Genomic DNA, 26,588 nt, shown 5'->3' on the forward strand with positions numbered 1-26,588 from the left:
AATGTCCACTTCCTACTCGGTGTGAAGTAATAACGGCAACCATCAGCCCGAGGAAGCTCCACAAAACACAGATAATGCAGCCGCTTCTCTGTTCCCAGTTGTGTGGGAGGATGAAGTAAGAGCAACATGGTTCTCCTCCAACGCAGACTGGGATTATGAGCAGCCGCTCTGACTGTACCTGGAACAAAAGGAGCAAATCTTCAGAGAGAGATCATGTAAGTGAGCAGAAGAGTTCTTGCGGTGGGAGGAATGTTCTGCTTTTACAGGGCGTGTTGAGGAATGTCTGATCATATGCCAGGCTTTATTTTCTATCATCCCACCAGAATTACCAGCTTAATACTGGAAGAGTTCAACTGTATCTGACAGGTTTTATATCCAAGATTAGATTTAAAAGGAATAGAACAGACAGGGCTTGTTTTTTTTTTATCTGCAGTCATTGATGCATATTTTTGAACACTGCATGTTTGTTTGTGCATACGTCACATAGGCTGACTCAGTATCTTCCTTTAAATCTCACTCACTGTTATCTAATGGCCTTTTCTTAACTGATGGTATATTGTATGTTTATAAATTATATTAATTTTATAATCAAGTTACATGTAATATTAGTTACATGTTAGGCTTTAGAAAAGAAGAATTCCTCGGAGGACTTCTCTAAAATATTGTTTTATTCTTTAAATAAAGTACTAATCAATATTCATGTATCATTAGCTACATTTATGCTATTACTTTTTGCTAGCATGTTAGCCACATTAACTTTATAAGGTGATAGATGTGTTAATAACTTGGTCTGCTGCCCCCAAGTGGCCAAAAAAGTAATAAATGCAACTTTTAATTTTAGTGTTTTGCTACTTAAATGGAAGATTAATTAATTATGATACTTGCTCTGTGGGTTCTGAAGGGGTTTTAAAGTACTAATGAAGGTTTCATGGACACTCAAGTGGCCACTGGAGTCCACTGAGGAGGTTTTATGGGAGTCTTAAAGAGTCTCAAGTATCCTCAAGTGAAAAGCAATTTAAGGAGCCACATATTTTATAAGTAAACCGATGTACTGATGATGATGATATAGAAGTAAAGTCTAACAAGAACAAGACAGGAAATAAAGTACCTCAAGTTGATGCATACTGACAGTAGAACAGTAGAGTGTGTTTCCATGTAATTCCACTTACTCTAAATAGTTCTACGTAGATCAGGTGAACTTCCGTCAGAGCAGAAAGTATAACTGATAACGTTAACCATGAGCATTAACACCTGTGCAAAGGAATACATCCGGAGTGAAAAGCTCAATAATGAATTTCTCTCTTACAGGTTCAGCTTCAGACTTGTCTACATTTTCTCCTATAACCTGATCCAGTTCTGTGGACACACCTGGATCCTGGCTAATACCATCGCCAGGTTCCTCACATTTGGTAAAGGTAAGGTTTATCCATGGAAATAGAACAGTCTTGAACCCTGTTTAAAGTGGACATTAGACTGCTTTAAGTGGACATTTGACTGTTTAAAGTGGACATTTGACTGTTTAAAGTGGACATTTGACCAATTTAAGTGGACATTTGACTGTTTTAAGTGGACATTTGACTGTTTTAAGTGGACATTTGACCAATTTAAGTGGACATTTGACTGTTTTAAGTGGACATTTGACTGTTTAAAGTGGACATTTGACTGTTTTAAGTGGACATTTGACTGTTTTTGTTAGCGAGGAGTGGCGGGGTAGCGTTAAAGAATTAGCAAGCTAGCTAGCTAACTAGCCAGTTGCCCTGCTAGTTAGCGGGCTAGCTTACTAATTCCACTGCTTTACGTTGCACTTGTAACATAAAATAAACCGAACAAAGTCCAAGTGTATTTAAAGGAGACATTTAAAGGGGAATTCTCACATTCCTGTCCTTTTGTCCCTTAACAGCTGAGATCTGCAAACATGGAAAAATCACTATAAAGAAGTGAAATGGGAAAAAAATCATGAGTGTTCAGGTGATAAAACACGCTGATAACAACTGAATAGAGTCTAATATTTCTAGAAGTTGCTATGTACTGATGACAATGTGCTGCCCCGCTATAATGGTACACATAAAAATGGCCGCCACTCTGCCTTGCTACCTTGATCTGAACGGGAATGTGTCCTACTCCAATTGTATTTCTGTTGGTTTATCACAAAGGATGCAAAAAGGATTTCCATATTCAGCCTTCTGAGCTGTAATTGTGATTTTGCAGATGCCTTGGCAGACACGTTCTACTCCGTTGGCTTCATGATGAGTCTGTGCCAGCTGGTCTCCATCCTGGAGCTTTTCCATATCGCAGACGGGATTGAGAAAGCCAGACTCCTCCCTCGCTTCATCCAAGTGTGTATCCCCCTCATCACTGAGCAAGAGGATGTTACAAAACGCTCAACGTGGAATCAGATAATGTATTTGTGCCGTCTGATTTTCAGGTGATGGAGAAGAACTTCCTCCTGATCATGGTCATCAAGCTGGAGGAGATGCAGAGTAAACCCGTCGTGTGTGCACAGTTCTTCCTGTGGAATGTTCTGGACCTCCTACGGTACTTCCACACATTTGTTTTACATGTTTGTAGAACGCCATGACTTGAATACTGAGTAAAAATGATCTCTAGAATCTGGCCTCATAACGGAAATTACGCTCTAAAGAGGAAATATAGATCTGCTGATTATTCTTTGTCACGAAAAGCCACTTCTTTCATATGACAGTAATTTCATTCAGTGTTAATAAACAAAATTGTGCATAAAATGCCACACTATGATTCCCTTCTGATCTGATCAGTGAGTTACTGTGCATCATAATGTGCCGTTTAATGACAGGTACCCACACGAGCTCCTGTGTGTGATGGATACGCCCTCCATCGCCATGCTGTGGACGCGCTACACACTCTGGATCCCCTTATACGTCCTGTCAGTGGCCACTGAGGGTGACTGAATCATTTATTTACTTCATATTTACCATCGAATTGTGACACTGCAGGATCCTAAAAACACACCAAGTGGCATAGCGTGCTTCAGGCTGCAGACTGTTCAATGTGAGCTGCTTTCATGAGTCATGTGTGGTATGGTATAAGGGAAGTAGTGGGAGCACACAGGAAAGGAGTTGGTAAAGCAGCGGCGATGATAAAACGTCAGGAAGTGTGAGGAAAGCTCATGTTTAACATGCAAACAGCACTGTAGCTCTATTATAGCAGCAACACACAACACTCATTTTCCCTCATTGGATAAACTGACAAACCCTGACTAGGTGACATATTTTATGGATATTTGATAGGATGTTGAATGCACGACAATAACAATACAGAATGACAACAAAAAAAAGACTTTGAGCAGATTATTTCCTGTGAATGTTGCATCAGAGATGACTCGTCTTATTATTTTTTAGAACATATATACTATACATAACGAACAGAATTGTGTTATATTTGTATTTGTATGAATATTTTTTAAATAATTTCTAAGTGAGATCTTGTTTGTGTCCCATTTCTTCCTCAGGTGTCACTATATACCAGGCGCTTCCTTATTTGGAGCCGACAGAACCGAACACATGCGCCTTGAATTCAACATCGTCGACACACAGTCACGTCCCCTTCGTCCTCCCGGTCTGCCTCCCCGTTCTGGCTCTTGGTAAGATGTTAGCCATCAGTCAGACTAAACAAACACAAGGGAACGCATTGGAGAGAACCGTCTCTTTAACAGAAAGTGAAGCCAGTGCTGGAGTGCCTTAAACCTGCATTCTCTCTACTGGCCACCAGGCGGTGGCGACTCTATGAGAAAATGACCCTACTTCTCACTTAATTTATCATCTTAGGAAACATTAGGTAATGGTCTAAGAGTCAGGTTGCCAGGTTTGGTACAATCATACCAGTACACAGAATAAACCATGGTCAGACACGCCCTCAAACACCAAATCTAACAATACTATATATTGTATTTATGTTTCTATATAGTATTGTTGCCAGATTTGGTGTTTGAGGGCGTGTCTGACCATGGTTTCATCCCTGTACAGGGTCGCCATGAAGTTGGAATAATTTGCAAATGTCTTGTCTTTTATAGCGCCAAACAAATGTTATGCATGAATTAATTTCACCTGGGTAAATGGCACACATAATGTAATCCTTGCACCTATATAAAGTGTCATTACAGTTCATACCTTGTTGTAGGTGCAAGACAATGTTTTTGCTGCTGTTGGATTTGTTCCATACGTAAATGGCGAGACAAACACCCTTTCTAACAGTAGCGTTGTCTGTTTCAGGGGCCTCTGTAACAGTCTGGCAACTGCTGAAGGAGAGAAAACAGCACCTGCACAAGTGGAACAAGAAAAGGAAAAGGATATGACACCTGGAGACTGAATGTTAGGAAGCCTTTCAGGAAATTCCTTTTATTTTTATTTTCTTAAAAAAGATAACAGGGACTCCTTTTGTGATGTCAAGTCAACACGATTAAATGTTCCATGTATTTGATGAACTTTTATTGGCGTATTTTGTTTTGACCAATCACAAAGCAGTGCAAAGTCTGTGTCGCTGCTGCGAGTCTCACACATTCAGAGCCATCACTCCACCCATGTCCGGCATGCGTAGCCATGGTAACAGTCTGTGACGGCGGCTCTGGGCTACCATCCGTACGCTCTGGTCCACACGGCTTTCTTCTTGAACTCGGCGGAGGACCTCAGGGCCAACAGGGCAGCTGAAACAACAACAATCTCACGTTTCGGCCAAAATCAAAGTTTGTTCTTGTGAATGTATCAAATGTGCGTTTCATGAGTTTCTGAGAAATCAGTGTTTCTTCTGTTTTCTCTGAAACTCTATTAATAATCCAGCGTCTCTTACATCATTTTATGTGTGTATATGTATATTTGAGATGGGTAAAGAAAATCGATACACCATAGTATTGCAATACTGTACATGTCAATATCGTGTTAGTACACGGGCATCAAGTAGCAATCTTTTATGATAAAAAACAAATATTGCAAATATAAGTTAAACCTTTTGGTAACAATTGCATTTTCAGTCCACTAGATGGTGCTGAGTTCTTTCTGGTGTTGTCATGGGTAAAGTCAGCGGGATTGGCATTAGCAAAACCATAGTTTTCCTATGGAATGGTGGGGCGGTGACGTTTTTCTCATGGTTTTTAGATGCACATGAAAATATTTTCAAACCCACGTGAAGCAAGAAGCAGGCTTGACTTTCTAACCACTTCCTGTTTGGCAGGAAATTGGCAGTAGATGTGGTCGGAATGGATAACAGCAAATGCAGCCAAAAGATTAAAACATTTTTTTTTTTAATGACAACAAAGATATATTTTTTCAGTATGTCGTGAACCCAAAAATGTTGCTTTTTATGTGATTTTCCCTCCTTCTCATCCAACAGCTTGAATGGAAATGGAACAGCACTTAATGAAATCATGTTGCCTCGACACATTTCTGTGGAGTGTGTGGGGGTGAAATTTCATACCACATCATTTACTTTACATACCGTTTAAAACTGAGTACTGTGTATTAGTACTGAGGTGTTTGCTTTCTTACCTTTAGCTGCCCTGACGGTTGTGGCCGACAGACTTGTTTCAGGACCTTCTGTGATGCTGAAAAGCCAATCTATGAACTGAGACACACACACACGGAAATGTTGTCATCTTAATAAAACAACAACCCATAACTCGGTAAATATCTTTGAAAGTCAAAGTTCAGTATCCCAGACGTCCTAACCTTGTGTGTCTGGCTGCTCCAGGGCTCTTTGTCCAGAAGCAGAGTCAGGCTGTGGGACAGACCCAGCAGGCACTGTGGCAGGGCGCGCTCAGTGAGCGACTCCTCGCCGTACAGACTGTGTTGCAGAGTTTGGGGCTTAGAGCTGGGTTGCCATGGGAACCACTGGGCCCTAATGCCGAGGAGGAGGGGCATGAAGTGGTCGCCCCAGGAAACGACAGCAGCTGCAAAGACCTGGAACAGGAAGTCGGTGGCCTAAAGAAAAATAAAGGAAATCTATGTTCAGTTTGATATTTTAGAACATTTTCAATTACTTTGTGCACGCTCAACAGAAACACTTCTCTAGCTCCTCATCTACAGCGCATTATCAAGTTGCATTGTGGGTAATATAGGTGCCAACTTTTGATAAGGAAGCAGCTGTATGGAATAAGACGATTGTAAAAACTGCACAACCCTTTAATTTATTATTTATTTCTCTTACTATGTTTGTTCTGCTTTCACTATCAGTTATCATGAGTAGTAAAAACTAAGAAAACTACGACGCAAGTTCAAATAAACCAGAACTGTCCTTTAACAAAAGATGCTTCGTTTAATTTTGAATACAACTGAAGTGTAAAAACCACATTAAACCTATTTTAGTGAGGCTGGTCGTTTAAACCTGGAGCTGCATTTCAAACCGGCTCTGGACTGACGGCTAATCCCGAGGAGCCCTTAACTCCCACCAACGTGTTGAAACAGCGTCTCTGGCATGTGACAACAACACGCCGACTACTATGGAAATACCTCACCGCAGGTTTCCAGCTCACAAACCATAAACCACATACCAGTATGCTGTCTCCACAGGTCACGGCGGTCGTGCCATAGGCAACGTTTCGAATGTGTCCCATCAGCTCCAGGAGCCACTCCATCCGCTTGGAAACGCCTAAAGAAGAAGAAGCATACTGTGTGTTGTTGGAGAGGCTTTGTCCTTCCAGTGGATTACATTTTGAAAAGTTGTAGTCAACATTGAGAGACAAATACATTTTTATTCCAATTATATTGATGACTAAGTGATGCTACGACTACGACGTCTTTCTTGACGTAAAAAAGTATCTTTAAATTAACAAATATCAAACATGTAATTTATGTTACGATTCAAACGGGAATAACTATTCTTCTCGCTCCGTTCTTCTGAAATATTGTCCCCGGAAGGGGCGGGCCATAGCCTCTCCATTATGTGCAATTACCAAATTCCTAACATTGGTGCCACCTAGTGGTTGCATCTGAAACTTCCATTGTTTTTACTTCTAAAAGTGTTTTTTCCGCATAGTATTTATTGGCATGGCCACTTTGGTATGCGACGTGAACGCAGCAGGAGCAGCTCTTAACCTGTGTTGGGGTTGGTTGCCAGGCGACACTGATAGAACGTGTGCAGGAGGAGCCAGCCGACTCTGCAGCGTGGCCAACCACGAAGCACGCCGGCAATGATGTCATTGAGACCCAGGAGGGGGACTCTTCCTTGGGAGGTCAAGTAGGCCAGGACGAAGCAGGTCTTCTCCATCTGAGCCTAAACAGAGCTTCATTTAACACACTCATTCACAAACATACAGTTGGTCCTGATTGTTGCTTTGAGATAAAAACAATCCTTTATGACGACCTCGGCGGTTAAAAGAGGATCGTTCTCATTGGCTCTTTGTCTTACTGTACCTCCGTGACTCGTGCTATTCGGTCGATCTCTGCGTCGGACATCTCAGACAGACATTTGGCAATTCCCACGTACAAATCCACTTCATCATCCTAAAACAAATACGTTTATCGTCAGCACAACACAGAGGAGGATATGCTTGGGTTAAAAATATGTTGAAATGTGGTTGTGATTGGTGTTCTGAACCTGGATTCGGTTGGGCAGCAGGGTGAAGATCTTCTCGGTGGTGGAGCAGAGGATGGTCCAGCAGCTGTTGGGGGGGTTTGGGAGCGCCATGGCCTGAGCGAGGCCCTGCAGCAGGGAGCGACACAGGGGCAGGCGCTGGGGACGGAGGTCCTCCTGGAACTGCTGCAGGCCCAGACTCTCCATGTGGACCTGCAGCTTGTCCTCAGCAACGTGCTTCATCCACAAACCCAGGCTCTCATACAGGTGGGCTCGGGTCTGGAACTGGAGGAGACACAGAAACCCTCCGGAGTCATCGAGTCATCGCTCACTGTGTTACAGCAGAGGCCAAAAGCTGCCATCGAACACATGGCCATAACTGAAATCTTCTTAACTTGTTTATTAAATGTGTCAATAATAAGTTCTGATATTGTGTTTCGAACACCCTAAACCCTGTTTTTAAGTGTAGATCATGCAAATTGAGACTCTTTCCTCCATACATTTTGCTCACATCATAATGTTCAACACCAACTCACACTGAGACTGTGCACGAGGGGCGGCGACAGCCAGGAGCCCAGAAAGAGAGAGGCGCTCTGAGAGGACTGAGCTTGACACACCGCCAGCGCCACAACCTGATGCTGAACATCTTCTCCTGTCAAACACAAACGATGAGATTAGTGCTTCGACTGCCAGCCTTGAAGAGTAACCAAACCCCAAAACCACTTTCATTCAGCTGGAAACCAACAAACATGGTATGTAGAAGGGATTGATTCAGGTCCAAACTTGGGATCTACATATTGTGTTATAAATATCGCCATCTACTGGTATTAAACTCCCCCCTCCACACGTGTGAGAACTCCTACCGAAGCTGAGCCTCATTAGAGGAGACAGGACGGCGCTCCAGTTGATGGGTGGGAACTGGAAACTGGCTCCCACTGATGCTAGCGGCGTCAGAGCCGTCCGAACCAACGCTGGATGGGCAAACTCTGGACCTGGGTCCACAGGAAGAGAGTGAAACTCTAGCACATGCAAGCAATTTGTATGATTTTGGATCTTCTGATCTAAATTTGTGTTACATCGTTGAAAAGAACTTTATTAAATGTGCCAACGGACCTTTTTTTCCCGCCTCGGAGATGAAGTCAGCGATGGCTCTGATGAGACTTTTCTCGGAGAGGTAACTGTAATCCTGAGGAACTGTGGAGACGACAAGACTTATCAGATAGAAAAGCTGCTCACTGTGACTCACCGTTGACTATTGCATATATTTTTTCTGAAATTAAGTCAGACGACGAAAGGTGGCGGGACTCTCTCTAGTAATCCCAGTCGGTCCTGATAACATGGGGTCCATCCTACCTGCTGTGTGACTGTGACTGGTGGACATATGAGCCAAATGCAAATGTCCAACCAAACAAGCACTGTTGGACTGCAGGCCCATGGCTCCTGAGAAAGTTATGATCTGCAAAAGAAAACAAGCCGATGTTCATACAGAGCAAAGGACGGTTCGATGCAGCAAGGGTCGACATCTTGAGACCATAATAATACGGTACCATAATAATACACCAGTGAAAGGAGTGTGACATACCTGTGTGATGGCTCGTATGACCTCATTCAGTCTGCTCTGCTGCTGGGAGGACAGCTCCGTCTCACTGGTTTGCTGAAACACGGGGCAACAAGCTCAGTGATACGTGATAACACAAACATTCATGGCCTCATTACAGCACAGATGTGATGTCATAAAAAAACATATATATATTTTTTTTTTCCTCTGCACTGCCTCACTCTGTGAAACCTTTCTAACTGGATTTCTTACCTGAACCAAGTTACTCTCAGACCCGACTAAAGCCACGAGGCCGTTGACGGCAGCCAGTCGCTGCATCGTGGGACAACCCTGAAAACACAAAGACAACTCCTGTTGGTATCATGAAAATGAAAGCTTGAATTATTAGAATTAGTGAGTTTGTAGGTGAAATATAAACTTCAGACTTCAGGAATCCTGACTAGTTTTAAGGATAAGACAGAAAAACATTATTTTCCTAATTACTGTCCTCCACTGTGATTCAGACTGACACCGTAGACCGATGCTGCAGGAGGACAGTAACGCAGCAGTAAACAGGAGAGGAAGTGTAGCCGTGGTACCTCGGCCAGTAAGATCTTGATCCAAGCAGCCAGCAGACGAGGATGGATGTCCTCCGCTTTACCGTGACCGGACGTGGACAGACCGTGGACCACCAACCCGAGAGCCAGGGAGAAGCCTGGAGTCTGAACACCAACGCAACAAAAGCATAGAAAACCAGAGTGAGACGACAGAATGGAGGATAGGATAGAACGTAAGGAATTAACATTCTAATAAGCTAACCTTCAGGCTTGATTACCTGGATGTGGTGGAATGAGTCGACTCTGACTTAAGTATTTTCTGGAGTGTTAGTTGCGTCTTTAATCGACCTTGAGTACTATGAAAGGCGCTATATAAATCCAAGTTATTATTATTATTATTATTTAATAATGATCAGCGTGTGTTTCTTTGCTCAGTAGTGAGCAGGATGAGGATAAGAACAGATATAGCTTATATATATAGATATTCAGACCGTGACCTTCAGCACAAACTGTGTGAAGTAATATTGGAAAAGGGCACCTCTGAATCATGTCAGTCCCACCTGGTATAGAAAGACTTACTGCCCCAAGCAAGAGTTCAAGTGTCTCTTGGTCTGGTTAATGCTGGAAGGATTATATGTCTCTTCTGGTCTGGGAACGCCTCGCCATTTCGGTGTCAGGACGTTTCAGATAGCTTGATGTCATAAACACCTGAAACAACATCAGTGACGGGAGTCTCTCCTGCTCACCTGCTGGCTCTCCTCCGTCAGGGTGCGCAGAGTGTTCATGACCTCCTCGGCCTTGGCGGCGTCGATGAGGCCTCCGCTGAAGGCCGAGACGCCCACGCACGCCACGGAGTACGCCAGGACCTGCAGGCGGAACATACGTTCCACTATTACAAATCATTCTCTAACAAAAGGTTCACGCTTTGAGTCGATACCATTTACGTCTACGTCCCCATTGAAGGCTGTAGAACCTTTATAAAACACCTTCATCAAAGTGTTGATGAAATAAAAGCTCTGCTTTACTGTAAATAACGTTATTTAGGCTCTTGACCAAAGTAAAAAGATGACAGAGGGGTAGATTCACAACACTTCTCCTACTACTTTCCCTGATGTGAACGCCTTTGATGGCGATTCTCCAACATTTGAGAAAGCAGCGTAACATAACAAACATAACAAACATAACAAGGTATCGTTTGTCAGCCTGCCGGCACGCAGACTGATCTCCCTCGATTGGAAACAGAGACCTGCACCGACACATTCAAATCTAATGAGGGATGTTATGAAACGCTTGGAACTACAGAAAATGTCATTCTCTCTGAAGGAAATATTTACAAAATGTGGCAACTTTACACAGAGAACAGTATCAAGTTACAGACCTTCAACCTATAAAGTAAATACAAGTATGGTGAGGATATCTGAGGCATTTAGGTTACTGTGTGTTAAATAAATGTTGTAATTTTGGACATGTTTCGACTTGTCATTTGAGGAATAAAGAAACAAAGGACAGTCAGCGAGACAGGACAGGAATATTTCTTCTGTGGAAACCGTATCCTAGTAGGACTGGAGTGTACCTCCTGCAGCATGCGTCCCTGCCCACTGCTGTCCTGCAGCTTGGACAGTAGCTTGTCTAGTGTCTGGGTGACGTGGACATGTTGGTCCGTCTGTCCACTGCTGCAGAGCGCCGCGAGCACCAGACCCAGACCTAACACACAGCCAGTACTGAGGGGGAGCACAGAGGAGGAGCTGGCATCAATGTAACAAGGATAGTGTAGAATACAAAAGAGGGAATCATGTATACAAAGATGAAAAACCGACTACAATCAAGGTGGGAATGAAGCTTCAATACATTCAGACACAAAGCAGGAAATAAAAATAATAAGATGACATCACATGGAATAAAAAGAACACTGTTTAAAAGTGTTCTATTAAATTTAAACACATATTTGTTAGTTGGAAAGTTACTCATGAACACAGTGAGCATACTGGTTATTCCTTCACATCCTGTCTAAGCTCTCTGCACTGACTTGTATTCCAGGTCGGTGTTGAAGGAGCAGCTTTCCAGAGCATCCAGCGAGCTGAGGAGGAGATCGCTGTCCTTCTGAACGGAGACCTCGCTGGACAACAGGGAGAGACGATCAGCTCAACAACAACCGACGGGTTTTCAGCAGTTCTGAATCGTTACTACAGACGCTACCTGAGGCGCTGCTGCTGCAGACTGGACAGCACCATGCCGAGCGCCAGGCCCGAGTGGAACTGGACGGCCTGGGAGTCGTCGGCGGTGGGTGAGCCCGGCAGGCCGGCCTGCAGCGCTGACACGACCTGGACCAGACCGTCCCTCTGCCACACCACCAGCACCGGGACCAGCAGGGACAACGCCAGGCTGGCACAGGAGCGAGCTATGGCACTCGCCGTGTTCTCGCCGGAGTAGGAGCGCTGCGAGGGGAAGCAGAGTGGTTTGATTGGCTCTGCAGACTGTCGATATATTTAGAGTGACCGTTGGGACCCCAGATGACACTTACATGTAGGAACCAGGGGAAGACCTGTCCTCTGGCCTTGTAGCTGCTGCTGCTGATGCTGAGCAGCGTGTTGACAACCATCGCCAACCAGCTGGCTGTGGGAACAAACTCTGGTCCCGCCTACAGCGAGGGGTCAGAGGGCATGTTTGTTTACTACGCGTACAGTCAAAATATAGAATATTACCAGACATATCCTTTCATTTTCTTCCCTAAGTGTGATGAAAATGATATAATAACATCATAATATAAATTATATTCATAATATATATATATATATATAATTTTTTTGTATGTTACCTGGAGGTTGCCGTCGCCGTCAGCAGGCAGGTTGCTCTCGTATTTAGCCAGGACAGCGGCCAGGCCGCTCAGAGCCAGGATGGAGTTTCCCTGAACCACAGGACTGTCTCTGAAGACCACAACAAATACACTCGTCAGTATCAACACTCACGCTGCGAAAATAAACTGTCGTGCAGCAGTGGACTCACTTTGTAGCAGCTTTGATGGCGTCTGCCAGCTGATCTCTGGCCCTGAGAGGGACGAGAGGAGGAAGACGGTGCTGCTAATGCAATGCCGTATAAACAAACACACTCTCTGCGCTCTCATCGCTGGCCGATGTTTGCTCTTTTACTCTTTTAAGTCCCCGAATTCTTAGTGCAATCTGTTGATCTTTCATCAGGGTGAAAATGTGTCTGAAGCAGCCTTCAGATCAACTGTCCAAATGAAGTAGTGAAATGTACCTTTAATAATGAATCAGTGTTCTTCAGTTTTTAAATTTCCATCATAAATAAATACAGTATCTATATTTGAAAGACTGGAGGTGTTTACTGTATTAGCGTGTGTGTGTCAGTAAGTTATCTCACCACAGCCAGGCACAGTGCTGTTTGTACTGGAGCTCCTGGGGATCCTCTTTGCCTTGTTTCTGCTGCAGCTCCAAATCAGCACGTCGCCCCTGAAGACATCCCATTCATTCAGTCTCACTCAGAGACGGACGTACAGCTGAGGATTTACTCCGTCATGCTCTGCCTAACGGCGCATGAACAACGTTTCCTCTCTACAAACCTGGAGGACGGCGTGGAAAGCTCGGCTCATGAAGCCTCGCCAGGCCTGAGGCAGGAGGAGAGCGCGGTGCCATTCGGACGGCTGGATGTTCACCTTCAGAACAACAGGTGACAGTTAATGGAGGGGGCCGTTTGAAATAGTTGAAGCCAAAGAGAGGAGAGTGGATTCAGACGTACTTCGTGAATGAGGGCTGCCAAGGTCTGCTGGTAGCTGCGGCTCCGGCTGATGAGGAAGCGATCGATCGGTCTGCCTTCGCGGTCCGTCTGCATGGGCAGCTCGTAACAGAGCAGCAGGCCGGCTGCAGCACACAAGTTTACATTCATGTCTAACATGCCAGCTCTTATTATAGTCATAATGAACTCATGATGTTTTGTGAGGTTGCAGGATTCGCTCACCTGCGAGTCCAGGCTTCAGCCCAGGCTGCTTGTTCTTCTCATACATTTTCAGCATGAAGGCGGGGATCCCTGCCACCGTTTTGCCCTGGTCCGAACGCAGGCTCCCCCCCCTCAGGGCAGAGAAGTAAACCCCCCGCGGCATCTGGCTCATCTCCTGCTTCACCAGTGAACTCAGGAAGAGCTCGAAGGCTGAGAACAAACAAGTGGAAATGAGAGTCTGTGTTCAAAAACACATGAGTCTGATTCACCGTTCTGAAGCCTGACGTCACTGTCATGTACCTGGGAGAACAGATACGGGGGTGAGCGCCATCAGCTTCACATACGATGGACCTGGGACGGAGAGATCCTTCTCTTCTTCCTCCTCCTCCTCATCCTCTTCCTCATTTTCAGGGACCTTTGTAGCTGGTCTGGCCTACAGATACAGCAGAACCAGATTAACAATACCACAGTTCTATGTAAACTGACCATCTGATCAAATCCTAATCTATAAATGGACCAAAATGTGATTGTATTTCTTCACTGTTTGCAAATATGTTTAATTCATGGTAAATTTAGGATCAATAAATTATTTAACTCAAATCACACATATTTTTTTTCCAAAAGGAGGTCCCGTGGGAGACACAGGAAGTGGCGTGTCTTAGTCTCTCCTGACCCAGAAAGCTGTGTTCTGCTGCTTTAGGAGCCGTGCAGCAGTGCCTCTATGTACCAGAATGCATTGCACACAAGCTTTTGGCACCCATGGCACCATTCCATTCTTGGGAGGAAAATCCTCTCCTATGAAGTTGTGTGTGGAGAGACACTTTTCAAGGTGACACGGTCGACTCTTACTGCTTCAGGAAGGACATTTATTGTGTGGACCCCCTCAGGAAAACCTGCCAACGCCCTGTAGCCACAGCTGGCCACCTCTGGATCCTGTGACAGCAAACACACATACGGTCCCTTTAACTCCTTAACATGGATGAGTCAACATTTGAAATATAAACACACTGTACGAGATGGAGAGGCTGTTTTTACACAGATGACTATCTGACTTTTGGGGCCGTAAATATTGATTCTGTAAAGCTGAATAATTGACCGTTTTAAATAATGTTTGTTTTCTTTAATTCACACACACACACACACACACACACACACACACACACACACACACACACACACACACACACACACACACACACACACACACACACACACACAGTAAACAGACCTTGCTCACGGCATAATTCCAGAGAAAACTGACCACTTCCTCCTTCAGTTTCTGGGAAGACAAAGAATGTTTAAAGAACAGAAGAGTAACATTTTATTTTATAAATAAAACTGTGGCTGCAGCTCAATATCAGTCTCATGTCTGTGTGTGAGCTGGAGTCAGAACAGGGTTAGCATAGCTTAGCATAAAGACTGTAACTCAATGAAAACAGCTAGCCTGGCTCTGTCTAAAGTTAACAAAAACATCTGTAACAGTAAGATTAATCTAAAATAATTCTTTTTAAGCCACAATGTGTAGATTCTGTATTTGTTTTGATGGCACAAATTGTTGATTAGTCCGTGTCTTTTTCGTTCCCACCACGAGGGGGAGCCAAAGTTAGAAATGTTCTACACATGGGAGCATTATTTCGGCCATACCACCTTTTGGACGAGCACACAGACTGACAGAAAAGCTCTAACAGAAACGGAAGCTTGAGATCAGATACCTCGTACTCGTCTGACTTGACAGTCAGCTGTGGAACCAGAGCCAGAAGTTCAGCGATGACTTTGACCATCAGAGGACGAGAGTCACAGCTCAGCTTCGGTCCCAGACTTCTCCAAGTCGAGACGATGTCCACCACCTGCAAAACACGCCTCAGAGAACTCAGTGGCTACGTCTACTGGACTTGCAGCAAACGTTGTGTGTGTGTGTGTGTGTGTGTGTGTGTGTGTGTGTGTGAGAGAGAGAGAGAGACCTCGGCCCGGCACAGCTCCTGTAGTCCTTGCAGGGCGAGAGCAGAAGGGGTTGCCATGTCTGGTCTGGTGCACTGGTTCAGAGTGAGTGTAATGGCAGCCAACATGTCACTTCCATGCTGGTAAGGCCTGACACACACACAATCACACACACACACACACACACACACACACACACACACACACACACACACACACACACACACACACACACACACACACACACACACACACACACACACACACACACACACACACACACACACACACACACACACACACACACACACACATAAGATACAAGATGTACAACAGTCTTGTAAAAACTCTGCTTTGTTTGAACCAAATGTGAAATTAATGACCAAAGCAAAAGCTCTCTTTACTCAGTTCTTTGTCAGTGCTCATTGTATTCACTCAATACTTTCATTTCTCAACAAGAACACATCCCGTGTGTGGAGGTCTGACCTCTCTCTGCAGATGTCCCTGAGGCAGGCGGCTCTGGAGAGGATTTGCTCCCACTGGGCATCCCTCCCCACCACCACTGTGCTGTCCTGCTGGCCCAGCAGACGCTGCAGCTCCGGGTAGATCCGATCCTGACAGGAAAGAACAAAGTCAGATGTCAGGCAGAGGCGTAAAAGAATGCAGTACAGGCAGGGGGGCGGCACCTCCTACAGGCAACATGTAGGGTAGCAGCCGACAGGAAGGACCTGTTGGGGTTTTACACACATCCTAGTCTACATGGATAATCAGCTTTTTATCAGTTATAAACTACATTCACCTGAAATTTAAGAAGTAAAACTAGTTTGAACACCTCCTGAGAAGTGTTTTGGCTCCACCTAGTGGTCAAAAACACTGTCTTTTCTTTGCAGAAATGAAGCTTGATTGACCAGTGTCAGCATAAGTAAACCAGCTTATATGTTATAACTGTTTGTTAATATCTAAGTTATTTCTGTCTATTCTCTTGTTCTTGTTTAGATTAATTATCCTGAAACAGTGATGATGATCGTTTGTTGTCACGGACCTGTTTCTTCCACAGAGCCGTCATGAGGCGCATCGTCACCGCTCTCAGCTTGGGGGCGCCGGCCAGCATGTGGAGCGTCTGCAGCACCGCGGGGACACACAGCTGGGACATTAAAGCACACGGCATTTAATGTTAACGGCTAAGGTCGAGTGAAATGAGCATCCTGCACATTATCACAGATCCGGTAAGCAGACACCAACCTTTTTTTAATTTCCAGAATATTAATTATGCTAATTAGAGAAATCCTTGAAGATGAAGATTAGAAATAATGCAACTTGCAGTGGTTCTTTTACCTCATGTCATAACATATTTATTGCAAAGCAGCAGAGGTGCTCAGTACCTTATGAGTCCCGAGGTCTGGCAGGCAGTTCAGCACAGCGTGGGCCAGACCTGGATTCTTTTCCTTGCCCAGTTTGAACAACAGAACAGGGATCAGGGACGGGACCTGCAGATACACATGGAGGTTTGGATGAAGGACACGACCAAGTGGAACAAGGGCTCATAATCCCTAACGCGTCTCAGGGCAGAGAAGGGGACTCGACTTGGACTCTATTTCAAAAGGGATGTGACTTTTATGGGGATTGTCAGGACGTTGACCTGCTTATTAGGATCCGCTAGCACACGCCTTCAATGAACGAGGACATTGGGATGCATCATTATAAAAACACAGGTATGAATCTGATGTAGAGATATCGGGGAATGAGGCCCCATAAGCTTATTAAAAAACAAATCATATTTGCGACTGGTTACAATGTGGCCACATTTCCATCCACAGTGAGAAGGAGGAATGAAGGACGACGCAGGGTTAACAGTCAATCACTCCCTTCAGTGCTGAGGTCAAAAACAGGAAGCAGTCACAGTCCTTGGACGCACGGAGTCAACAGCTCTGCAGTGTAGCAGCCTCTAATTAACATAAAGCACTTACTGCTGCCCGGCACCTTGGCCGTTGCATAGCAACCGCTTCACCTGCTTGAGAGGAAGAGGGATGGGCGGGTAGAAGGAAATGGAGTTTTCTACCTCAAGAAGAGACCCTGAAAGGCCCGGCGTTGACCCTGAACCGTCAATAAATCAGAATCACTAATGATGGAAAAATCATTTTTTCCCTCTGCGGCTGCACACGGTGTTTAGTTTTGTCTTTGCCCTCATCTCGTGGAACAAAGACTACAAGCAGGCAGATGTGACGTGACGCGACACTGAGCAGGGAAGTCCAACGCATTCAAATATGCCGATAACGTACGAGCGAACGCATCAAACGGCCGGCTCTAGTGCCACTCTGGGAGCAATTAGAGCAGCGGGGGGATACTGAGAGGCATCTAACGAGCCCCGGTAACGAGGAGCCCATAACACAATGTGACATTTCACATCAGCCTCTGGAGCCGGTGACTCCATTTACAGCCCGGGGTCAGAGGGAAGTCTGTCACTTTATACAACTGAAGGAATGCAGAGGGGTTTTTAACTAGACATTTTGAAGAATGGATTTTAAAGTTAAAGCGGATGACACTTTATTAGTGAAAGACGTGGAACATATTGTAAATGAAAGAGTGAATTCAAGGATCAACTTCACACATTTTACAACTTCATTGATCAGAGCATACTCTTTTAACACAGGTTTTTTTATTCACATCCCTGTGCATATATTTCACAATAAATGTCTTCCACTGGCTCAATGGCTTAAATGCATTGTAAGCTTTTAATGTGAAAAGCCTGCAGGATGTGTTATGTTTTCATTGCAGGTTGGGGACAAAAACATTGTTGTTTTCTTGTCAGTTTTGAGATTTGGGGCTTTTTTTGCTTCTATAACATGCTTTCTTCCAGACCAGCGGACAGAAAACATCCAAAACACACATGTAGGTGTTTATTTCACTACTTTGTCTATTTGTGTCTGTATACAAATTAGTACATATTTCCATATTCAAAACATACATTTTCAAAAAACTTGAACGCCCCAAAAAAATATGTCTTAATGTAAGTAATCAAGTGGGGATTTATTAATCTGTTAATGTTTTAAAATACTCACCTGGGGTTTCTCCCTAATAGTGATCAAGAAAAATAGAGGGACAAACTGTAAATGGAACCTTTTTTTGTTTAACATGAAAACTTTTTTTAAGTATGAAAGTAGTATGAAACTTCAAACACCAAGAAAAGATCAAGAAACATTAATCTCTCTTGCTTTTTGGTAACTGTACCCCCATTTATTGGAGAACTGTTACTTATTATTATTATTATTGTGTGAAAATGCAATGAAAATAAAAGAAAGGAGACTTTTTTATGAAACCAGCAAGCCGAGGAGAAGCTGCCGTAATGAGAAGCCTCGTGGATCTCCTACCTGGCAGGGGTCGGCAGCAGCGATGGCCTGGCATGCTTTCAGCGCCAGCTGGCAGACGTCTTCCTGTCCCGTGATCATGAGATGGGTCACGATGAGGGCGAGGGAGCAGAGCCGGCTCTGGCCGGACGACAGGGCCGAGCTGACCGACAGCAGCCAATCAGCGGCGGCCGCCGGATTGGCGGCCGCTTGGCGCAGCGTGGAGAGAGCCACGCTGAGCTCGTCGTACCAGGGACTGAGAGGAAGAGCCAATGGTGGACCGGACTGGTAGAAGGAGAGAGACGATGCTTAAAATCTATGATTCAACGCACAAGCTTTCTGTTTTCTGCAGAAAAGCTCCCTTCAGTAATCAGTATGCATCCTCAGATACGTCAGATAGTCAAACAGCTGAGACAAGTCCTCCCACTTCCTGTCATGATTAGTCCGCTGTTTGAAAGTAAGAAAGGAGCTATTTCTGTCACTTTTCATAGGAACAACTAAGCCCAGTTCAGGAATTTTCAACAGGTCTTAATCAGAGTTTTAAGACGGAGGATTAGTAGTATTTTTGCTAAAAAAAAAGATTACTTTTCCTTCTCAAAAACGTACCAAACCATGTATTTTGTGTACCGTATCTCCTCTTTGAAAGGTAAACTCATTATTACCTGCCGGGGTTTTTCCGTCTCTCTGCTGACGCGGCGGAGCAGTCTGTGGGCCAAGTCCTGGTTGAGGCGGTGTGTCCGCCGGTCGGCCAGCGGCTCCATGAGGCTGGAGCAGGACAGCAGCTGCAGCACAGGGAGGACCAGGACCGGACTCAACCAGGGAGACAGCTCAGCCTCCTCAGGGACTAAACTCAGAGCTGTGTGGATGAGAACAAAACCCCATGAAACTTAAAGAACCCATATGGACAAGCTGTCTGTGATCAACCCCAGTCATCCAGATACAATTATATTTAGATATTATATATTTAGTTAGCAAGTTTACAGTCAAAGGAGAGAAAATCCTATATGGCCCCATCCCTAACACTGACTATAAAAGTGAGAACATCAAACAACCCGAACTATCCCTTTAAGCCTGTGTGTGGAGTCCTGAAGGTATCACCCTTAGCCAATAACAGACTGAAGATGTTCTTTACCCAGACTGAGCAGGCTGCTCTGCTGAGCTGCAGGGACCTCCAGCAGGAGCATGGCCACGCCCATCAGCAGCTCGTCCAGCGGCAGCTCCTGCAGATGCAAACACTGGAGGTCAGGCACAGCTCACGCAATAAGAATCCAAGGTTTTACTGGAGCATGAGCGCTACCGTCACCTGTCGACAGGAAGGCAGCAGCTGCTGCAACACGTCGAGGAGAGCCCTGCAGTCTCCGTTTAACTCGAGGCAGCGCTGGCAGGCACAAAGCAGCTGCAGGAGCAGCCCGGCTCTCTCGGTCCCCCAGCGCTCCTCGGAGGCCGGGACGAGACCCTGGAGGAGAGCTTCTATGAACCCACACAGCTCCAGCACCGCCTCCACACTGTCCACCTGAGAGGACAGCAGGGGACAACACCAACACGTCTCAATGATTAAGTAGGAAGTAGGAAGCGTTATGCATCCTCTAGGAGTCACACAAACACACACACCATGTCCTTTGTGTGGAAGTTCTTCAGCATCCAAGAAGACATAAAGCTTTTTTTATAATTGCAAGTCCAAAATGAGCCATGGAGGAACACCCTTAAACACATTCGGCACAAATCTAATCATCTTATATTCTTATTAATCCCCATCATGCTGCTCAGAATAATGACAGTGCCCGGCTCGTCTCTTATTATTATACTCTTATTGGTCAGGGTAAATAATAAAAGCTGTCATGATGTGTTCAAAGTAATCTTGTAAAATGAAGACACTTGAATCATAAAATACAGTTGTTTGACGGAGATATTCGTGAGGGAATTATGAGTTAATGCAAAGATCCTGAAAAAAAGAGAAGCGCGAACGTACGTTTAACTGCCATTTGTTATTCCTTCTTTTAAAAGCACTTCATTAATTAATTTGAGGCAGTTATTGGTGTAAGGAACTCTTGAATCGGTGTGTCACCTGCATGTGTGGCACCAGCTGACAGAGGCAGAGCAGCAGGCTGTCGGACACCGGGGAGGTCTGATCCTGGTCCTGGTTCCGGAGCAGCGATCCAGCTCCTGCGTGTCGGGGCAGCAGCCTGGTGAGGAGTCTGTGGCGCAGCACGGCGTGCTGGGGCTGCCTCTGAGGTTCACAGTACAGGTACCGCAGGAACGGGGCCAGCATGGTGATGTGGGCCGGTTCCTTTCTGCAAAAACACAATCCGGAGAAATGGATTCCAATCTGCCTTCTGAGGTCGTGAAACTTCTGCAGATTCAAGCCTTGGGACGAGCCTGTATGTGCCACGCGTGTCCGTTTATTAGTTATCAGTGTAATAACAGCTGACAGCGGTTGATGAGTTATTTGGGATGGGGGGGAACTCGCTACAGATGGCTTCCAAATGCATGCGGTGACGGAGGCCGTGATTGGGTGGAGGGTTCAAGGCCTCTGTGGCAGCCATGCTAACCTGTCAGCAGCCTGCCCAATGAAGTCATCAATCTCCAGCAGCAGGGACGGCCAGCAGTCCGCCCGGTTCTCCAGCGCCGTGATGTATGGGTGAGGGCTGGTCCTGCAACACAGAGCAGAGGCCGTGTTCACATCACAGAGAGCAGATGTGACCCAGATGCTACTAGAGCAGTGGTTCTCTTTGGGCCAGCGCCCCCCCATCCATCATCCAGGTCCTTTAATCAATTACAATGTAGGCTAATTTGCTCCCCTAAAAATCTTTGTTTTTATTATTTTGTGGGGAAGTTAACTGTTAAAATTAATACATTTAATTAATTAAAAAAACCTTGACATCTCTGTGTTGAGAATAAATGTAATATTTTGTTGAATAACGTAATATTATGAAAATTAAGTCCTAATATTTAAAGAAAATAAATCGACCTGCTCTTCATAGGAGCTGGAAAAATCATCACATCCAATAAAGTGCAACTCAAAGCTGGAAAACGCTCTGCTAGATGAACCAAAGTAATGGAAATTCATCCCTCAGGGGAACATGAATCGGAATCCATCTTAATCCATCCAATACATGTCGGGAACATCATTCTAAAGACCGACCTCATCGGGATTTTGTGACTTTTAAATTGACAAACATCATGTTTTATTGAAACGGGATCAGAAATATTTGTCTCACTACGTATACATTCTTTCCCCATCTCTCATGTTCACATTATATCATCATGATTGCTTAATATTTACAGTAAAATAGACATTTAAAAACCTAGGCTGCAGTCAAAAAATGACATCCAAATGTCATTTTTTACCACTTTCAGCAGCACGACCTCCTTTAACTCATGGTCCAGTGAGATCAGAGATGAAGCAGTGAAGCTCTTATCATGGCTGCCACTCAGATGCTTCCAGGTCATTTCACTCTGTTAGGAACCGACTGTTAGCCCGCAGAGTTTTCCTGTCCTCGGTCTGTCCCGTCCCGCGAGTACAGACAAACAAACAGCCTCCATTACTCTTGAATTTGCAAAACCCATTAAGTCCAGACAAAACGGCGGGGTCAAATCCAAGGTGAAGCCCGTGTGTATTGTGAAGGCTTCCCGGCCACAGACGGGCCAGAGGTTAACACAGCAACGGGGGCTGGTGTAAGGTGCACTTAACCAATACCTTCCATCCATCACCTATCTAAGTGTAGGAAGGAAGTTCAATGAGCATGTCTGTGCATGTGACAGACGATAGCGTGGCCCAGACGTGGACTACTCAGGGGGCTCAGACCCCCTCCCTCCTCCTCCTCCCCCTCTCCTCATAGTGTTATCTGTCTGACCATCTCCGTGCCCCCGCCTCAGGTTCCCAAAACCTCAGCTTCGATACGCTTCCCATCCATCAGCCTCCCCTACTTTTCAGCTGTCGCACAAAGGAAGAGGCAGGAAGTCCTGAAGAGACCGTCCTCTTAGTTCAACTCCAAGTTCACCGGCGAATCAGAGTGCTGGCAGACAAATGGGCCAGGTGACACCCGTCTGTGGTAAAGTTGAGCTTCCTGGGGTTACACCGAGTCTGGCGTTGGGAGACGGACCTCATTTACAACGTGAAAGCACCGCAGCAGGCAAACGCCAATAATCATAACACATCTCTAGCAGCGGTCTTTAATTTCTGGAATTAAAAATGCCCTTTAAACTCTTTGAAATCACGCCCCCAGTCAATAATGTAAAAAAAAAGTGCTTTCTTTGTGTTTGTTTATCAAAATCCATTTTTTTTCTTCTTGGAAAACAAAACATGGTGCATTCATACCAAGAATATTCAACCAATAATACCGTGACGTCCATCCATCACTCCCTGCTGTGATACGTTATTGATACACACATTCTTGCAATATATCGTGTAACGCAGAATCGCAGTATCGTGATGTCGTTTTGTAATACAGATTACAACACAAATGTGCGATTGTATTTTCCCCACACCTGGCCAGATACAGTGCGTATGTGGGGAAGCCTGCAGGAGACAGTCAGGACAGACATCACCACAGCCAGACAAACGCCACGTGAGAAACGTGGTGTTGTGGCAGACAGAGTGCCGATCCTGCTGGGGGCTGAAGTGGCTCAGTCTCAGTGGCAGATTGCACCGGGGCCGCAGCGAGCAGACGGTCAACAATGGGCACCAGTGTGCATCCTCCATTAATCCTGCAGCATTTACAGTTACTCAGCAGTGCCAGGCCCAGCGACCAATGGAGGGCCCGACTGCCAGGCCGACGGCGCCACCCCGCTGCCCTCCACACATTCATCTTCCCACCGGGGAGGTTGAGGCTGCCAGACAGACGCAGACAGCGATGAAGACAGACTGAGAAAGAAAAGGGACAATGGGACGGAGGAGACGACTGGAGGAGAGGAAGAAAAAAAAAGGGGATGGAGATGTGGATAAAAGAGAGGTTAAGCGGGAGTAGAAAAAAGGAGGAGGTGTAGAGGTAGAGAGAGGAACGTGAGTGGGAGGGAGGAAGGGAAACATGAAGGAAAAGGGAGAAAAAAAAGACAAAAGCAGCACAGTCTTTTTTATCACCCGCTGTAACTGATTAAGGAGGCCCCAGGGTCTTGGCAGAGGTGCAGATCTAAGACTGGAGGAGGTAGAGGAGGAGGAGGAGGAGGAGCACAGCCCGACACTATAGTCAACAGTTAAACTGACCTGTACCACAGAGAACAAACCCTACCCTCAATACTAACTGTATCATCAGCATTATCAGAGCAACCTCTTAGTTTGACCTTCACTTCCACCCGTTAAGATACTTGACAAACTAAATGGTTGCACGATATTGGGAGAAAACTGAATTTGTTTTTTAACAATAAATATTTCGCTATGAAAATGAAGAGGCTAGATATATAAACAACAAACTGGTTGAATAGATCAAAACAAAACAAAAAAGTCACAGCCACAAAGCAGGTTAACGAGACTCGTTAACGTCACAGGCCCCTCCCACTCTGGACAGTCCGACAGGCTCCCAACATTGCATTTTGACCAATATGTTCCACCTCGCTTTCTCTCCACATACAACCTGCATACAAGCAAAGCCAACTCAAATGTGATCGGTTTATTCTACTTGGACTAAAAACATAAAACCAGAACGCTTCCAACAACAAAATCTAGTCCGGATCCTGTTCATATGGAGATATCTGTGAACCGAGATTAATGATAACATCATTCTGGGTCTGTTCTATTCAAGTGTCCCAGTTAGCCATGACAGTGTGACACTGAGACATGAACATAATCTCTAAAAACACATTCTGCATCACATCAACAGGACTTTGTAGTCTGAGTAATATTGACCTCACATTGGAAAAGGCTTCGGTTGAACGCAGGTTAACACTTTGTCTGGAGGCTGACGCTGATTTAGATCTTTATTTTAAAAGCTATAGCCTGCATTATACAAGATCATTTGGTAAAAAAAAGGGCACCACAGTGGTGTAGTGGTTCAGACTGTTGCATCACAGGTTCCAGGGTTCGAACCCACAGTCCGAAGACAAATGTGATGTCAACCGGAGACTCTAAATTGCCCGTAGGGGTGAATGTGAGCGTGAATGGCGTGTCAGTCCTGATAGTCTGGCAACCTGTCCCAGTGTCTCCTGCCTTCCCCCAGCGTCAGCTGGGATCGGCTCCCCTCACGCCCCTGAACAAGAGGTTACAGATAATGGATCGATTTGGTAACCATGGTAATATGTTTGTAAGTGCAGGATTTCCCCCGATACATCAAAAAGTGAAAAGTAGTTCAACCAGAGTTCTACTTAAACAGTGTCCGACTCTTGGAATGCCTTGGTAGCCAAGCGGCTACGGAGCCACAGCGTCCGGGTTCGAGTCTGGTCTTGGGACCGTTGCAGCATCTCATACCACCCCGACAATGTTCAATAAATCCAAACACTATATTACATTGGACAGGACGAGGTAGAATCCAAATTACACTTTTAATGTCATCACAAATTACAGCTGTCAATTTTCCTCTATAATACTCAAATTCAGGCTATTATTAATATTAACTTCACTACGCACGTTGCCAATGCCATTATTGGCAACGTGGTCGTTTTACTTCCTGTCCACTAGGAGGCGTTCCAAAAACATTACCAATAAATATGTTGAGTTACCAACAGCTGACAGCTTTCTAGATACATAATAATTATGAAAGTAAAACAACCATATTGCCGCTCTCCTGGGGACGCTGCGTCCCGGTTGCCATGGCTACACCCTCCTCGTCTCACGGTCAGCTCTACTTTCACTTGAATAGTAGTGATTTTTTAAATATTCTAATTATATTCGATTCCCGAAGTTTAAGTTCCAACAGCCCTTTCCCAAATACGTGTGTATTATGATTAGATTATACAACACAAGTCACAATCAATGATGCAGGAAATGGATATTCATTTTTTTACACAGTGCAAGCTGAGTGCTGTGTATATGAGGAACTGACCTGATGGAGTAAGGACAGGTGAAGGGCGTTTCCTTGTCTCTCTGGTCCGCCTGCATCTGCAGCAGCCGTCCGATCACCTTCATCAGCCCCTGGACGTTTCTGTTCAGTTAGGAAAAGTGAACGAGCTTATTTGCTTTCTTTGAGAGTTCAGAAGACCATCTTTAATCCTTTGTGTCACCTTGTTCTACCCAGTGTATTTTTTTTGTGTCACGAAACACATCTTTTAATTGTTTTTTTCTGTTTTATGGTTTTTATTTTTTTATTATGTTTTATTCTCATCAAGCACTCTGTAAACGATGTTCCATCAAAAGTGTTATTATTTTTATTATTATTACTATATTTGTCCAATATTAACTATTATCTCTGTTTTCTTTCTCCACCAACTCCTGAGGAAAACATTTGTCTCTTGCAGATTTTTTTATATTCGCTTTATGTTTGGATATTGTGTTTTTTTTTATACCCATTATAAAAAAGGTGCTTTATAATTAATACTTTCTTCTTATTTCTTATTATATTGATAAATGCAGAAATATATCCATTATTTTGTCATGTAAAAGAATTATAGCAAAGTATTTTTTTTTATTGTCCTACCAACCGTTGGTAAAAAGGTAATTTAAAATGCTGACTCACCATAATCCATATAAGATGAGTCATATTATATTGAATAGAAAAGGTCACTTTGCAGTTCTACTTGATCCTCTATGATGGTCGGGACATGAGAGGATTTAATGGATTCACGTCAGCAGAG

At 44.7% G+C, this 26,588-nt stretch overlaps 2 protein-coding genes across 2 annotated transcripts in view; one reads left to right on the forward strand and one right to left on the reverse strand.

Moving 5' to 3' along the window:
- On the forward strand, positions 1-4,459 carry hacd4 (3-hydroxyacyl-CoA dehydratase 4). Its single transcript, XM_084003150.1, has 7 exons — positions 1-215; positions 1,309-1,415; positions 2,209-2,336; positions 2,426-2,535; positions 2,813-2,919; positions 3,488-3,619; positions 4,248-4,459. Coding segments are annotated over exons 1-7 (669 nt in total). The 5' UTR covers positions 1-213; the 3' UTR covers positions 4,331-4,459.
- The window catches only part of focad (focadhesin), a 27,102-nt gene continuing 4,859 nt past the window's right edge, over positions 4,346-26,588 (reverse strand). The window contains exons 5-44 of the mRNA XM_084003147.1: positions 25,841-25,939; positions 21,416-21,517; positions 20,932-21,157; positions 20,170-20,379; positions 19,999-20,086; positions 19,529-19,722; positions 18,891-19,151; positions 16,905-17,009; positions 16,565-16,666; positions 16,009-16,136; positions 15,546-15,672; positions 15,297-15,431; positions 14,813-14,863; positions 14,434-14,517; positions 13,885-14,017; positions 13,606-13,794; positions 13,387-13,508; positions 13,211-13,303; positions 13,012-13,100; positions 12,637-12,678; positions 12,449-12,557; positions 12,155-12,271; positions 11,830-12,068; positions 11,660-11,749; positions 11,207-11,354; positions 10,380-10,499; positions 9,676-9,798; positions 9,350-9,427; positions 9,122-9,193; positions 8,893-8,995; positions 8,653-8,733; positions 8,403-8,531; positions 8,076-8,191; positions 7,564-7,824; positions 7,380-7,469; positions 7,062-7,239; positions 6,518-6,615; positions 5,697-5,948; positions 5,517-5,592; positions 4,346-4,678 (exon numbers count right to left, since the gene is read on the reverse strand). Coding sequence (XP_083859273.1) covers positions 4,605-4,678; positions 5,517-5,592; positions 5,697-5,948; positions 6,518-6,615; positions 7,062-7,239; positions 7,380-7,469; positions 7,564-7,824; positions 8,076-8,191; positions 8,403-8,531; positions 8,653-8,733; positions 8,893-8,995; positions 9,122-9,193; positions 9,350-9,427; positions 9,676-9,798; positions 10,380-10,499; positions 11,207-11,354; positions 11,660-11,749; positions 11,830-12,068; positions 12,155-12,271; positions 12,449-12,557; positions 12,637-12,678; positions 13,012-13,100; positions 13,211-13,303; positions 13,387-13,508; positions 13,606-13,794; positions 13,885-14,017; positions 14,434-14,517; positions 14,813-14,863; positions 15,297-15,431; positions 15,546-15,672; positions 16,009-16,136; positions 16,565-16,666; positions 16,905-17,009; positions 18,891-19,151; positions 19,529-19,722; positions 19,999-20,086; positions 20,170-20,379; positions 20,932-21,157; positions 21,416-21,517; positions 25,841-25,939 — 5,134 coding nt within the window. The 3' untranslated portion in view covers positions 4,346-4,604. The remainder of the gene's footprint in view (positions 4,679-5,516; positions 5,593-5,696; positions 5,949-6,517; positions 6,616-7,061; positions 7,240-7,379; positions 7,470-7,563; positions 7,825-8,075; positions 8,192-8,402; positions 8,532-8,652; positions 8,734-8,892; positions 8,996-9,121; positions 9,194-9,349; positions 9,428-9,675; positions 9,799-10,379; positions 10,500-11,206; positions 11,355-11,659; positions 11,750-11,829; positions 12,069-12,154; positions 12,272-12,448; positions 12,558-12,636; positions 12,679-13,011; positions 13,101-13,210; positions 13,304-13,386; positions 13,509-13,605; positions 13,795-13,884; positions 14,018-14,433; positions 14,518-14,812; positions 14,864-15,296; positions 15,432-15,545; positions 15,673-16,008; positions 16,137-16,564; positions 16,667-16,904; positions 17,010-18,890; positions 19,152-19,528; positions 19,723-19,998; positions 20,087-20,169; positions 20,380-20,931; positions 21,158-21,415; positions 21,518-25,840; positions 25,940-26,588) is intronic.

This window comes from Eutrigla gurnardus, assembly GCF_963514095.1.
Source record: "Eutrigla gurnardus genome assembly, chromosome: 23".
In the NCBI taxonomy this organism is placed as follows: Eukaryota; Metazoa; Chordata; class Actinopteri; order Perciformes; family Triglidae; genus Eutrigla; species Eutrigla gurnardus.